Source organism: Pogoniulus pusillus, chromosome 25 (assembly GCF_015220805.1).
Source record: "Pogoniulus pusillus isolate bPogPus1 chromosome 25, bPogPus1.pri, whole genome shotgun sequence".
NCBI lineage: Eukaryota > Metazoa > Chordata > Aves > Piciformes > Lybiidae > Pogoniulus > Pogoniulus pusillus.
Window position 1 is genome coordinate 20296134 of NC_087288.1, and position 15552 is coordinate 20311685.

A 15552-nucleotide genomic window follows, 5' to 3' on the forward strand; every position below is an offset into this window, starting at 1 on the left:
TTAGTGCATTAGTGAGGTTAGAGGTGAGGTGAATCTTGCTTCACACTGTGGAGTGCATGGTTCACCCTTCAGGTACTTGGTAAGTTGGTACTAGTTTACCCAGCTCATTTTTGGAAGCACAATGACTGGGTTTAAGCATCATCTGCTTCCAGCAAAGGCTTTAAGGCAGATGCAGTGAAATGCATAGTGGCTGGGAGTGGCTGAGTGGCATAGCAGCTGTGATGCAGGGGAGAGCTAGGGGTAACTGTCTGCAGGTTGGCGTTAGCAGCACTGAGTGATACCTGCTTGTCTTCTGCCGTGCAGCATGACGTGTGCAAAGTGTAGTCATGGCTTCTGCTGGCGTTGCCTGAAGCCCTGGAGGCCAACTCACAAGGATTACTACAACTGCTCTGCTATGGTGAGTAGTTTGCTGTCTCCCAGTGCTTCCTGCTTCTGTTGGGATGCACCCAGCCTGTATTAGAGAGGGTGAGGAAATCTCCTCTTGTGCCCTTTACTCTGGACTTCGTGCACTTGCCACTAGAATTTACAGCATTTCCAAAGGGGGGTGCGTGTGGTGGCCACTAGAGGGAGATTGCTGCAGGTTACTTCTACCCTTCCTTTCAGGTGAGTAAAGCAGCTTGGCAGAAGAAACGTTTTCAGGATTACAATGAGAGATGCACATTTCATCATCATGCAAGGGTAAGACCTCCTTCCTTTGCAGATGCTGACTTCTGTTGCCTCAGCCCTGGTGAGCAGGGCTGTTTCTGTTGTGTCTTGATGTATTTCACCTCAAGTTGAGAAGTAGTTTTGGATCCAGGTAGGGGGATCCTTGGTCATTCACCCTTGCTGTGACATAAGGGATGCTTGGCCTGCTTTCTTCCGCGAAGTGTCTTGCGGGAGTTGGAAACCTCACTTGTGGTGGTGATGTGCTCATACTGATGTCTTATGTGGAAGCAAGGACAAGTGGAGGCCGAAATCTGTCTAGGGCTGAGATGCTGTAAGAGGTTGAAGTGATGGCACAGTGGAGATGTCATAGCTGGACGCAGTAAATGCTCCTTCGCCACCTGCATCTTCTGGGGTGGCTTGTCAGGATGCGTAGCAGTTTCTGTTTGGAAAGTGCTGTTAATTTAGTCTTGTGGAGCTTGACATTGACTTTCTTTCCTTTTTTTATTGCAGGAGTTTGCTGTGAACCTGAGGAGAGAGTTTCTTCCATCTGTGAGATGCCCCAAAATTAGTTCTTTGACCTTTGTTCTTGATGCCTGTAAAGTACTGGAACAGGCACGGAAGGTGAGGCTGGCTAAGAGGTTTGCTGAGGTTTAGGCCTGATTCTGTTGGTGTCTTTTATACCTTTATTAAAGTGAGCCTTTCTCTGATCCAAACATGGGGAGATGGAAAAGGCTTGAGGGTGAGGATTAGCATCAAGGCAGAGTAAGAGCTCTTGTTGCCATTCCCTTCTCTCACTCTCAGTCGGGCTCGGTCTGCAGTATTCCTCACAGTCAGGCCATAGGATTCAGAACTTAGCTGAAGCTGACACCATGGTATCAGTGCAAGGATCTCTGGTTAGGATTTTCCTAGCCTGGGTTTGGTCCATTCCAATTTGAAATGCCCCAGTACTGGCACTCTTACCTTTTGAAAACTCTCCTGGTGCTGAGTTACTGTTAAGAAATCTCTCTTAATGCTCATGTTATGACTTCCTTTTATTAACTTCATTTCACAGCATTGCCTGGATTGGAAAAGACCTTTAAGGTCATAGAGTCCAGTCAAGCACTGACAAGTCCTTGACTTAAGCCACGCTCCTCAGCACCACATCTACACAACCATGAAATATCTCCGGGGATGAGGACTCCACCACCTCCCTGGGCAGCCTTTTGCAATGCCTGAGAACCCTTTCAGTAGAGAAATTTTTCCTGATATCCAACCTGAACCTTTCTTGGCTCAGCTTGAGGCCCTTTCCACTTGTTCTATCACTTGTTACTTGGTTGAACAGACCAACCCCCACCTCACTACTGAAAGTGTGGTCAGGCATTGGAACAGGCTGCCCAGAGAGGCGATGGAGTCACTGTCCCTGGAGGTGCTCAAGAAATGTGTGGACATGGCACTTGGGAACGTGGTTTAATGGCCATGGTGGCCTTAGGTTGGTGGTTGGACTTCATGATCTTAGAGGTCTTTTCCAACTAAAACAATTCTATGGCTCTATGATAATGGTTCACTGGTCTGCTGACACAGACCAGAGGCACTCTCAGCTCTCTCTCAGCTGCTGATACGTAATGAAGTCTGAAAGAGTTTGCTGCTACTCTCTTCTTGCCCACTCTGAAGGTGAAGCAGGATGCTTACAGCATGATCTCTATTGCTGCAGGTTCTGGCCTACTCCTGTGTGTACAGCTACTATAACCAGGACATTGAGAGCATAGATATTGTGGAACAGCAGACTGAGATCCTAGAGCTGCACACTAACGCTCTACAAATCCTTCTGGGTAAGTCTCACAGCCTCTCCAAAGTAGAAACCAACATCCCCAGGTGTCTGGTTCAAAGGGTGGCAGCTCTGCAGTGGGGTGATAGCATACACCAGCACCCAGCTGCTGCCTCTTACTTTTTCAAGCCAAATTTTGTTTTCTTGCTGTCATTTCTGGGAAATCCAGTGAAGCAGTTTGACTGCTGGTGGAGACTGATGCAGTGAGGCTCAACATGTCCCTCCTAAAACAAAAAACATGTGCTCACAGGAGACCTGAATAGTTGTGCCTGGCTTCAAAATCAGAGCCAAGGTTTAGACTGGGATTTTTTTTTCACAGAAGGAGTGGTCAGACCTTGAAACAGGCTGCCCAGGGAGTCACCAACCCTGGCTGTGTTTAAAGGTCATTTAGATGTTGTGCCTGGGGATATGGTTTAGGAGTGAACTTCGCAGAGTAAAGTCAGTGGTTCGACTTGATCTCAGGGGCCTTCTATGATTCCATAACTTGCTCTCTCTTGAAGAGTGTGGGCAGTAGTGTGACTTTGTTGGCCTTGATTTGCAGAGGAAACCCTGCTGCAGTACCAGGACTTGACCTCTTCTCTTCGCCTCCTGAAAGCAGAGCACTTCAGTGCTGGTTTGGAGGTGGTACGCCAGATCAAGGAGCGGCTCTTTGCCATTCTTTGGCACTCCACACAGGTGAAGCCTACATGCCTGTTAGTGGCTTGTCTTGCTGTAATGAATTGAAGCTTGAGGACAGTAGATTTAGACTGGAGATTAGGAAGAAATTCTTTACTGTGCGTGTGGTGCGACATAGGGAAGGAATGTGTTCCTCAGGGACGTTGGGGGTGCCCCTCCCTGGAGGTGTTCAAGGCCAGGTTGCATGAGGCCTTGAGAAATCTGGCCTAGTGAAAGGTGTCCCTGCCCATGGAAGGGGGCTGGAACTGGATGACCTTTAAAGTCCCTTCCAACCCAAACCATTTGTGGATCTGTGACTGTAGAAAGGCTGAAGGCACAGACCCAGGGCCTGTGCATGTGGGGAGAGGGCACAAAGCACGCTCCAGAGGGCATATTGTCTCTCTCTTCTGACCGTTCTTCTATGCTGGCAGGATTTCCACGTTGGACTCCAGACTTTGGCAGATTCCAGCCAGAGAAAGGTGGAACTCTCAAATGTGCCTACTTCAGCCCCTGCCTGTACAGGGTGAGTTTTATTATCAGAGTAACAGGGAGAGATGAGGGAGTGCAGACAAAAAGGTGGTGAGCTGAGCTTTCCCCTTTGCTCACTGCCATGTGGAAGAGTTAATCACGGGGATTGATTATTTGCTGCTGTGCTGTGGTTTGACATAACAGCGTAAGTGACGTAGTTGATGTGCAGCTATGGTGAAGAAAGCTCTGTCACTTACAGACCCATTGTGGAGGTTCCTCTCCCTGCACTCTCTTGGGTTTCTGTGGAAAACCCACACTCTTTCTTCAGAGGTTATCAGAGATCTAGGAGGTGCCTAGAGGGGAGGAGCGTGTGGGGAGAGGGAAGGGTCTGACATTTCTCTGAAGAAGGAAATGGAGCAGAGGTGGTGGCAGCTGTAAAAAGCTGCACTGAGAGGTGAAATGGATGATTTGTTGTATCCCTGTCTGGCAGTCCTGGGCTGGCAGGTGTTCATGTGATGGGAAGGTGGTGAGTTCCAAACCAGCTCCATTCCTGTAGGAGATGCTGGTTTAAATCAAGAACCACAAGTGGTGTCTGCTATCCCAGTCTGACAGCTGCTGCATTTCCAGGAGCTGGACAGAGTGCTGAGTGTTGCACAAGAGTGTTTTGGAGCAGGGTTTCTGGAACATGGCTGAGAGACACCACAGCTGGTGGCAGACTGCAGCTTGTGGGCCTAGTCACAGGTGTCTCTCTGACACAGTGTGATGGTTTGGGGGTTACCCCGCCCCCCCACACTTTTGAATTTGCCCCAGCTAACTCAGACGGACCCTGGGAATATAGATGAAGCAATTTATTTACAGCTAGCAGAATTTACAAGCAGCTATTTACAATATATACAGTTATATACAGTTATATACAGAAATATACAAAGGATAAACAATATAAAAGCACAACTCCCCTCCCAGAAACCTGAGTCCCCAGGAGGGGCTCTCAAACCACCCCAACACCTCCCCCCGGCCCTCTCAACCTTACTCCAGTTCTCAGGAAGAAGAGAGGTGCAGCCAAGAGGTTAGGGAGCAAGGTTAGTAGGAGCAGGGTTAATGAGATGTGACCAGGTCTAAGGCAAAAGCAAGAGTGAGAAACAAAATGGAGAATAAGTCTTTCTTCTTCCCAGAGTTCTCAGCGTGACTGTGAGAGAAGTAGACACAATTGTTTTTCATTTCACTGCCCGTTATCTAGTTCTTCTACCAAAACATTCCAGCTTGCTTCAAACTAGCACAATCCACCCCTTGTCTACTTTGCTCAGAGTATCGCTGAGAATTATCCAATCTAATCTAAACCAATATTTACACTAAACCAATATATACAAGTTCAGTTCACACTTCAATCAGATGTAGGTGATTCAAAAGCTCAGAACAGGGACTCCCAGGTGACATTGGGTTCGTGCTCACATACTGTAGATTCTATCGTAGATTTCTCTCAGTGTTGGGCGCCGATGTTACCTAGAACAGAAAACTCCTAACAACTTATGCTACACACTCTGAATTTAAGCTCTCTCAGCTAAAGTTAAATTTCTCTGTGGAATACACTGGATTTCACCATTCTCCTGCATTACCCAGTATGTATGACCAGGACCCTCAGCAGAAACCACCCCTCGGACAGGTTTCCCTTCGCCCGAAGGAGAAAATACCCAAACAGTTTTCCCTAACAGATTCTTCTCATGTACAACAGGAACTTTATCACCGTCTACTGTTTGGACCAAATCCGATTGTGCAGGTCCTGCTCTGTTTACTGAACCTCTACTATTTACCAACCAGGTAGCTTCTGCTAAATATTTGTCCCAGTTTTTCAGAGTTCCACCCCCCATGGCTTTTAGGGTGGTTTTCAGCAAACCATTGTAGCGTTCAATCTTCCCTGAAGCTGGTGCATAGTAGGGTATGTGATAGATCCATTCAATACCATGCTCTTTGGCCCAGTTTTTCACAAGATTGTTCTTGAAATGAGTACCATTGTCTGACTCGATTCTCTCTGGAGTTCCATGTCTCCACAAGATCTGTCTCTCCAAACCAACAATGGTGTTACGTGCAGTAGCATGTGGAACTGGATAAGTTTCCAACCATCCAGTGCTGGCTTCTACCATCGTCAGCACATACTGCTTGCCAGAACGAGATCTAGGTAAAGTGATGTAGTCAATCTGCCAGGCTTCACCATACTTGTACTTTGACCATCTCTCACCATACCATAAGGGCTTGATTCGCTTAGCCTGCTTAATAGCAGCACAAATGTCACAGTCATAGATGACTTGGGTGATAGCGTCCATGGACAAGTCAATTGACCTATCACGAGCCCATCGGTATGTTCCATCTCTGCCTTGATGTCCAGATGAGTCATGGGCCCACCGAGCTAAGAACAGCTCACCTCGGTGTTTCCAATCAAGGTCAATGTCAAGTTCAGAGTTGGTATCAACTTGAGCAATCTTAGCAGCTTGATCTGCCTTCTGGTTGTGTTGATGCTCCTCAGTGGCTCTGCTCTTAGGCATGTGTGCATCTACGTGCCGCACCTTCACTGGAGTTCTCTCCAGCCGTGCATCAATGTCCTGCCATAGATCAGCACACCAATAGGCTTTCCTTTCCTCTGCCAACCATTCTTCTTCCAGTCCTTTAGCCAACCCCATAGAGCATTGGCTACCATCCACGAGTCGGTGTAGAGGTAAAGGATAGGCCAGCTCTCACGTTCAGCCACATCAAGAGCAAGTTGAACAGCTTTTACCTCAGCGAACTGACTGGATTCTCCTTCTCCATCTTTCGTTTCGGTAACTCTCCTGGTTGGACTCCAAACCGCTGACTTCCATATTCGCTTGTTCCCAACAAGACGACAGGAACCGTCTGTGAACAAAGCATAATTCTTTTCCTGGTCAGAGAGATCACCATAGGGAGGAGCTTCCTCAGCACGAGTTATTTTCTCCTCTGGAGGTTTGGAACAGTCTGTGCCTTCCGGCCAGTTGGTGATCACCTCCACCAGACCAGGTCGGTCAAGATTACCCATTCGTGCTCGTTGGGTTATCAAAGCCATCCATTTAGACCAGGTTGCATCTGTGGCTTGATGCGGTGATGAACCTTTGCCCTTGAACATCCAGTTAAGAACTGGCAGTCTAGGAGCTAAAAGCAATTGTGACTCAGTTCCAATCACTTCAGAAGCTGCTTTCACTCCCTCATAGGCTGCTAGAATCTCTTTCTCAGTTGCAGTGTAATTTGTCTCTGAACCTCTGTAACAACGTCCCCAGAAACCAAGAGGACGACCATGTGTCTCATTTGGAGCTCTCTGCCAAAGACTCCAAGTTGGACATTGTCACTGGCAGCCGTGTACAGAATGTTCTTAATGTCCGGACCAGATCTCACAGGTCCCAAGCCCACTGCATGGACTACTTCTCGTTTGATCTGATCAAAGGCTGCTTGTTGTTCAGGTCCCCACACAAAATCGTTTCTCTTACGAGTCACATCATGCAGAGGTTTGACAATCTGACTGAAACCAGGAATGTGTAGTCTCCAAAATCCCACCACACCAAGAAAAGAAAGTGTGTCCTTCTTACTGGTGGGAACTGCCATGGTAGAGACTTTGTTGATCACGTCCTGAGGAATGTAACGGCGACCATCCTGCCACCGCACTCCCAGAAACTGAATTTCTTTGGCTGGTCCTTTGACCTTGTCTCTCTTAATGGCAAAACCTGCTTGCAACAGAATGTCAATGATTTTGTTACCTTTCTCGAAGACTTCCTCAGCAGTTTGGCCCCACACAATGATGTCGTCGATGTACTGGATGTGCTCTGGAGCTTTACCTTTCTCCAGTGCATTGTGGATGACTGAGTGACAGATGGTTGAGCTGTGTTTCCACCCCTGAGGCAAACGGTTGAACTGGTACTGGATTCCTCTCCAGGTGAATGCAAACTGAGGCCTGCACTCCCTTGCTATGGGAATAGAGAAGAAAGCATTAGCAATGTCTATGGTTGCATACCATTTAGCCTCCTTTGATTCCAGCTCGTACTGGAGTTCCAGCATGTCCGGCACAGCTGCACTCATGGGTGGAGTCACCTCGTTGAGGGCACGAAAGTCAACTGTCAGTCTCCAGTCGCCTGTAGGTTTACGCACAGGCCAGATGGGACTGTTGAAAGGTGAATGAGCTTTCTCGATGACAGCCTGACTCTCCAATTGACGAATCAGCTGATGAATGGGCAACAAAGAGTCACGGTTAGTTCTGTACTGCCTATGATGAACAGTTTGAGTTGCAATTGGCACTTCCAGGTCCTCTATGTCATGATGTCCCACAACTGCAGCTTCATCAGAAAGTTCAGGTCTAATGGACAATTTCAATTTATCATCCTCAATCTCTACAGATGCTATTCCAAAAGCCCATTTGTGACCCTTAGGATCTTTGAAACAACCTTGTCTCAAAAAGTCAATTCCCAGAATGCAAGGCGCATCAGGACCAGTTACAATAGTATGTGTCTTCCACTCTTTACCAGTTAAACTGATCTCAGCCTGTACCTTAGTTAACTCTTGAGATCCACCAGTGATTCCAAAGATAGAAATGGACTCTGTCCCTTTGCAATTAGATGGCAATAAAGTACATTGAGCACCTGTGTCAACTAAAGCCCTGTATTTCTGAACTCTTGAACTGCCAGGCCACCTAATGAATACATTCCAATAGATTCGGTTCTCTCCACTATCCCTTTCCTCCTCCTGGCTGGAGGCAGGGCACCCCTAATGCTGAACATGGCATGTGGGGTGTACACAGTGATTGGTGTTGTTGTGAGAGAAATTGCAACTGTTGGAACAACTGCAGTTGCTCTCGGGAGCTGAAGAAGTGACAGCTACTTTTCGGGCATTACTGCCTCTGTTTCTGCCACTCTGCAGATCCCTGACTCTCTTTGAAAGAGCTGAAGTAGGTTTACCATCCCATTTGTTCATGTTCTCCCCGTATGTGTCACGCAGAAGTATCCACAGTGACGCACGTGATTGCTGCTGTCTGGGTGGAATTTGTCTCCTCCTGGGCTGGAATTGCCTTGCAGGAGGTGGGAGTCTGTTCCTGACTGCAGAAACATTCACCCATTCAGATGATGCAGGAATGGTATCCTTTACCAGATTAGTAATGTTTTTGAGATCCTCCTTCAGTTCTTTCATGCTCTCCTTAATGCCATCTCTAATACCATCTTTAAGCTCTGTAGTCATAGTCTTTATGTCACAGATTATACCAGAATGTGACAAGCTGTCCTCTATCTGCCTGAGCTGATCAGTGAATTCACCAACAGTGAAAGATCTTCCATTATCACTCCTTGATAGAAACTTACTGGCCAAGATGTTAGCATAGGATGAAGGAGCAAGCTTAATCAGCTTCTTCATGAGACCTGTTCCCAAAGGAACATCATCAGGCTCATGAGTGCCATGATCTCCATAAAGCACTTCCTTCACAGCAAACTCCTTCAGAAGCTTAATTCCCTGCTCAACAGTGTTCCACTTCTTGGCAGCCCATGGCAAATCATCTCGGGAAGGATATCTCATAGCCACAGCCAACAAAAGGCGTGTCCACAAGCTAACCCTACCAAGAGGACTTGCTAGGTGTTTGTCCACTCCACTCTCCTTAGTGAGTGGTCCCAGCTGCTTGGCAGACTTGTCTCCTACCTGCAGAGCATTAGCACCAATGCCACGGCATCTCACTAGCCAGCTTAGGATTGGCTCACCTGATTCTCTTGTGTATTCCTTCCTAACTTCCCTGACCTCTCTAAGTGGATCCTTGGAACCCTGGATGTCATCTTCCTCCTCTTCCTCCTGTTGTTCTGGTGGTGCCTGGCCTAACACAATCTTCCTCATAGCATTCCTAAACTCATTGGAACCATCCTCTCTCTTGGCAGCTAACCTCACAGCACTCCTCTCACTTGAGTATTGTTGTCTCAGCACATCTACAAGGTCTCGCAGACTAACTGCCTCCTCCTCCTCTTCTTGCTGCTGATCACCAGAGGTCCCCTCTCTTACATCCTCCTGCGAACCACTCTTTGTCTTAGCTTTTGCCTTAGCAGGTGCCAGAAGGGCCTGAGCAGCAACAGACTTGGATGTGTCTGCTGGAGGATTTGAATCTTTAGGAGTCTGACTTGGAGGGTTTGAATCCTTAGGAGTCTGACCTGGAGCATTTGAATTATTTGAGGTCTGACTTGGAGCATTTGTATCCTTAGGGGTCTGACCTGGAGCTTGTGAGTTCAAATCTGCCTTGCTTTTAACAGGAGGATTTTGGTTCTGGTCTGCTGGCTGGGGGTTTGAATTGGCTGAGCTGGTGTCATTAGGATTTGGACTGACTGGGCTAGCGTTACTAGCACTAGTAGTATTATTAACATTAGTGGGATTATTTGCCTGTCCTCCTGGGATGCCTGCCAACCCTGACTTGTTTTCATTTTTGCTAGGAACATTCTGATTTTGGGTACCTGCCTGTCCTCCTAGGGCTCCTGCCGAACTCTGCCCGTTATCATTGTTTACATTAGTGGCAGGAACACTGGCTGTGTTCCCAGCACTTGGAGAAGGAGGGGCAGAGGCTGGCAAGGGGGAAGCCGATGACTGTGTTCCCTTGTTTTGCTGTGAAAGAGACTGCTTCTGAGACACAGAATTTTTCCTAGCTCTTACAGAAGCTGGTTTTGAATTTTTTACCAATAATGCCAAAATTAATATGAATATTAAAATCATGAGGCAAATATTAAAAACTGTGAGAAGAAAAACAGTTTTACAAGAGCATGTGCCTATACAAACAGTTGGAATTCCTGTCTTAGGCTGAATAACTCTCATTAGAGCCATATTTAAAGCAGAATTTCCATTGATTGTCACATTATTGACCAGAGCTCCTGTAATATCCTTGGTAATATTCTCAGAGATATTAAAACCAGCATAACCAAGAATAAAATCACCCCAGCTCCAGAACATATCTGAAACCTTAGCTTTAGCCTTATTATAAGCCAGATCAATGAAATAAGCAACAATTTGAGCTTTTATCCAATTAAATGCCAAGTAAACAAAACCAGACCAGAGCAATGCACCAACCAAATACAATAGCTGCTTGATTAGCTTCATCTTAATTCCCAGAGCTAATTTCCACTCACTGAAATATCTAGCCCCACGTTGGGAAAGCCAATAAAAAATGTGATGGTTTGGGGGTTACCCCGCCCCCCCCACACTTTGTATTTGCCCCAGCTAACTCAGACGGACCCTGGGAATATAGATGAAGCAATTTATTTACAGCTAGCAGAATTTACAAGCAGCTATTTACAATATATACAGTTATATACAATTATATACAGAAATATACAAAGGATAAACAATACAAAAGCACAACTCCCCTCCCAGAAACCTGAGTCCCCAGGAGGGGCTCTCAAACCACCCCAACACCTCCCCCCGGCCCTCTCAACCTTACTCCAGTTCTCAGGAAGAAGAGAGGTGCAGCCAAGAGGTTAGGGAGCAAGGTTAGTAGGAGCAGGGTTAATGAGATGTGACCAGGTCTAAGGCAAAAGCAAGAGTGAGAAACAAAATGGAGAATAAGTCTTTCTTCTTCCCAGAGTTCTCAGCGTGACTGTGAGAGAAGTAGACACAATTGTTTTTCATTTCACTGCCCGTTATCTAGTTCTTTTACCAAAACATTCCAGCTTGCTTCAAACTAGCACACACAGCCTTGTGCTACATGCATGGATAAGGCCATTTAGTCTCCTTCTCTTGGCTGCTGTGTCTCTGAGGCAGGGTTTTGGATGGGGTTGCTGAGGTGATGGTAATAAGGAGGACAAGGGTGGTGTGGGTCTCGGTTGCGGTTGCTGCTGACAGCCAGGACTCCACTCGGATGTTCTCCTCAACAGGCCAGAAGGTAGCATCCTGTGTGACTCCCCCAACACAAATGAAGACAACAAAGACCTTGAAGATGAGTATGAGCTGCAGTGGCAAGAGGACTATGATGATGATGACGATGATGATGACGACGACCTTGATGAAGACAACTTTCTGTTTGATGCTGAGTCAGAGAACCTCGACTGTGACTCCTACTTTGATGATGAAGATGCCTATGACTAGAATTGGGCTGTGACCCAGCCTGCCAGCCTGGACTTCTGCCTCTACTCTGTCTTGCCCAGTTTGTATTGGCATCTTTCCTCAAAGACTGTGAGGAGCTCTCAGGCAGAGCATGGAGCCATCCCCTCTGGGGGCACCCCTTCAGTATACAGCAGCATTGCTCTGGACTGCTGGGCTGCGTTACTGCGGCTGCCTCTCAGGGAGACATCTCCTTGCCTTTCTCCCTTGTCTCCATTGCTTCCCATAGCTAGCTGATGGAGCTAGAAGGTCACAGTCCAGCTGCAAAGTAAGCACTTCTCACCACTGCTTACAGAACTGGCACTGTCCTTGGGCATGTTCTCCCCAAGGACTGGGCACGAGTAAAGGTGGCACCTTCCCATCTAGACAGTGTCTAGTGATGTGTTTACTCTCAAGTCAAAGCCTCCCATCTGGAGCTGGTGAGGTGCCACAGATGGGTGTTGTTCCAGTGCATTACTCTAGTTGACAGGGACAGCTTCTTCTGCTGTTTTTATTGGAGTTGTCCTCTCTGCTGTGAAGCAGGAAGGGCTGCCATGAGCAGGACTCTTTCAAAGTGCATCACTGTCCACAGAGACACACATCTATGAGGTGCATCTGTAGTTATGCACCTGCAGAGGTTGTTCAGGTAATCCTTTATCTTTGAGAAGAAGAAAACCCTGAGGAGCAAGGGATGAAAAAGCTTCTGTTTAAAAAAGAAATAGTTCTGTTTAAGAAAACAGTTTTCTTCTAGCAGAAGCCTCTGTGTCATCTCTGGGGAACGTGGGTGTGAAGGGAGACCAGGACATGCTCAACTGAGGAAGGACATGACCTGGATGAGTGTTTGTGGAAGTGGGATAGATTTGGAATCCTCACCCAGGCCATGCAGTCTGCCCTTGAAAAGTGGCTTATCCTTCCTTGGCAGTTCAGGGAACAGTAAAGGGTGTGGGGAGGGGGGGGAAAGAAGGGGGGAGCAGAGCGGTAGGGCTGGTGTGTCTGCAGAACAGAACGCTGGCATGGAGCTGCTAACTTCTGGTGACCAGCAGAAGGCAGCTGTGGGGCTGGTATCTGGGCTTGGTGGGTGATTTGAAGGTTGGAGGGCTCTTTTTTGGAGACACTGGGCTCTTCTCAAGCTTTGACTATCATGTGGGAGGGCTGGGGGCTTATTGGGGGATGCTGGGCAGGAGCAGATCAAAGCACTGATTTTTTTTCCACTCACCTCCACCCACTTGCTCCTAGTCCAGCATAGATTTCTGGCTGAACCCCAGAGCCTGCATGGTGGAAGCCCCAGCAAGAGAAGAAGAGGACACAGTCTCAAGTTGTGCCAGGGCAGGTCTAGGCTGGATGTTAGGAGGGAGTTGTTGGCAGAGAGAGTGATTGGCATTGGAATGGGCTGCCCAGGGAGGTGGTGGAGTCACCATCCCTGGAGGTGTTCAAGAAAAGCCTGGATGGGACACTTAGTGCCATGGTCTGGTTGACTGGCTGGGGCTGGGTGCTAGGTTGGACTGGATGGGCTTGGAAGACTCTTCCAAGCTGGCTGATTCTATGATTCTATGGTATTTGAGTATTAATGTGGGAAGCTCAGGTCACTGGTCCTGTGGCACACTCTCTATCGAAGCCTGATCCTATCTCAGCTTCACCTACAAAACAGGCTTCTTTTATTCCATTTGCTACTGGCTGTAGTAACACAAAAGGGCCTGCAATGTTTGGTCCTTTTCAGGCTCACAGACAACTTTGGAGTTCTCATTTTACTAATCACAGAGTTGTTTTGGTTGGAAAAGACCTTCAAGGTCACTGAGCCCCACTTCAACCCAACACCACTGTGGCCATTAAACCATGTCCCAAGGCACCATGGCCATGCATCTCTTGAACACCTCCCGGAAGAGTGACTCCAGCACCTCCCTGGGCAGGCTGTCCAATGCCTGACCACTATTGCAGCAAAGATTTCTTTCCTGATCTCCATCCTAAACCTCCCCTGGCACAATTTCAGGCCATTTCCTCTCATTCTATCACCTGGTACTAGGAAGACGAGACCAACCCCCAACTCACTCCAACCTCCTTTGAGAGGGTTGTAGACAGCAATGAGATCTCTCCTCAGCCTCCTCTTCGCTGGACTGAACAACCTCAGTTCCCTCAGCTGCTCCTCACCAGACCTATTCTCCAGACTTCACCAAGAATCAGCCAGGTTGGAAGAGACCTCCAAACTCATCCACTCCAACCTAGCACCCAGCCCTGTCCAGTCAACCAGACCATGGCACTAAGTGCCTCAGCCAGGCTTTGCTTCAACACCTCCAGGGATGGTGACTCCACCACCTCCCTGGGCAGCCCATTCCAATGCCAATCACTCTCTCTGTGAAGCCTTTGGGTGGTTCTTGTGCTTATGAGAGCGTGGGTAAGTTTCTCAGTTGCCCTGATCACATATTTCTGCCCCTTAAACCCTATTACAATCAATGTGGGTCTCTTGTGTGATCGTGGTGGGTGGCACAAGCTTTACCAACCCTAGGTGTCACTGTAAGTCAGGTTTATACCTGCTGCCCACCGTTAGCTACTGCTGAGGATCCCTGGGACTGTAGCTAAGCAAGGAATCTTGGGCTATGACTTGAGTGTGTCTGGTGCCCACTCTCTGGGCTTAACGAGGTGGTCAAGACCATTTACACTGCAGGGCAGACACTTGCATGTATGTGTTAGTAAGAATTAACAGTAAATTAAGGCCATGTCTCAACCTGGTGAGGCTGCCTCTGGAGTACTGTGTCCAGTTCTGGGCTCCCCAGCTCAAGAGGGACAGGGAGATACTAGAGAGTGGCTGACAGAGGCTGTGAGGATGGTGAAGGGGCTGGAACATCTGTCTGACGAGGAAAGACTGAGAGACCTGGGGCTGTTTAGCCTGGAGAAGAGAAACTGGGAGGGCATTTTATTAATGTTTACAAATATCTGAGGGGTGGGTGTCAAGAAGGGGCCAGGCTCTTTCCAGTGGTGTCCTCTGGTAGGACAAGGGGCAGTGAACACAAACTGGAACACAGGAAACTCCACCTCAACATGAGGAAAAACTTTACTGTGAAGCTGCTGGAGCATCAGAACAGGCTACCCAGAGGGGCTGTGGAGTCTCCTTCGAACCCTGTCAGGATGTGTTGCTGTGTGACCTGCCCTGGGTGAGCCTGCTTTGACAGGGGGCTTGGGCTCGAGGATCCCCCAAGGCCCTTTCCAACCCCTAATGTTCTGCGATGCTGTGTCTATGTCTTTTGTCCCGGGGGGGTGTATGTGGTGCTGTGGACACTTCAGTGCTACAGAAACAGTTGTTTGGTGGGGTTTTGTTTGGCTTTTTTGTTGCTTGGGTTTTTCTTGGCCTGGACTTTTCTCATTTCTTGGTTTGTTTGTCCTTCTGTGGTGTGTGTGCTGCAGGTGTAGGGCAGCTCCTTCCAGCTGCGGTGTGTTGCTCCAAAACGTGTATGTAGTTTATTAATGCCAGTCCAATGCTCACCCCAGACCAAGGAGCAGTGATGGAGAGGCTATGAATTGGCCTCCAGAGGAAGCTGGTGCTCACTGACACCTTGCAGTCCAGGCTCCTTTGGTGTGGCAGCATTCCAGTTTGGAGCAGGGAATTGGAGAGGTCCACATTTGAGTGGTCCAATAAAGAGCAGAGAGAAGCAGCGTTGGTGGAACTGTGAAGAAGCCTCCAAGATGAGGGAATTGTTCTGAAGAGGAGGAGGGGTCATGAAAAGGCTCAACCCTGTGACCCTGCGAGGTCCTGGAGTGTCACAGGTGAAGGGGCTCCATGTGCCATCTTAAGTGCCTGGTTAGGTCAGGTGCAGGATTACTCTGCCCTGGTAGAGTCTCAAGTCAGGCTTCTCGGGGGCCTTTGAGAACTCACCTGCCTGCATGTGACCTGCCCTAGGTGCCCCTGC

General features: G+C 48.1%; 1 protein-coding gene across 4 annotated transcripts in view; it reads left to right on the forward strand.

Moving 5' to 3' along the window:
• CUL9 (cullin 9) overlaps positions 1 to 12403 on the forward strand; it is a 35761-nt gene extending 23358 nt beyond the window's left edge. For all 4 annotated transcript variants that reach the window (XM_064164688.1, XM_064164690.1, XM_064164689.1 and 1 more), the window contains 7 exons: positions 304 to 397; positions 604 to 678; positions 1156 to 1266; positions 2336 to 2453; positions 2991 to 3124; positions 3535 to 3626; positions 11449 to 12403. In XM_064164688.1, coding sequence (XP_064020758.1) covers positions 304 to 397; positions 604 to 678; positions 1156 to 1266; positions 2336 to 2453; positions 2991 to 3124; positions 3535 to 3626; positions 11449 to 11659 — 835 coding nt within the window. In that variant the 3' untranslated portion in view covers positions 11660 to 12403. The remainder of the gene's footprint in view (positions 1 to 303; positions 398 to 603; positions 679 to 1155; positions 1267 to 2335; positions 2454 to 2990; positions 3125 to 3534; positions 3627 to 11448) is intronic.
• The last annotated feature ends 3149 nt before the right edge of the window (positions 12404 to 15552 follow it).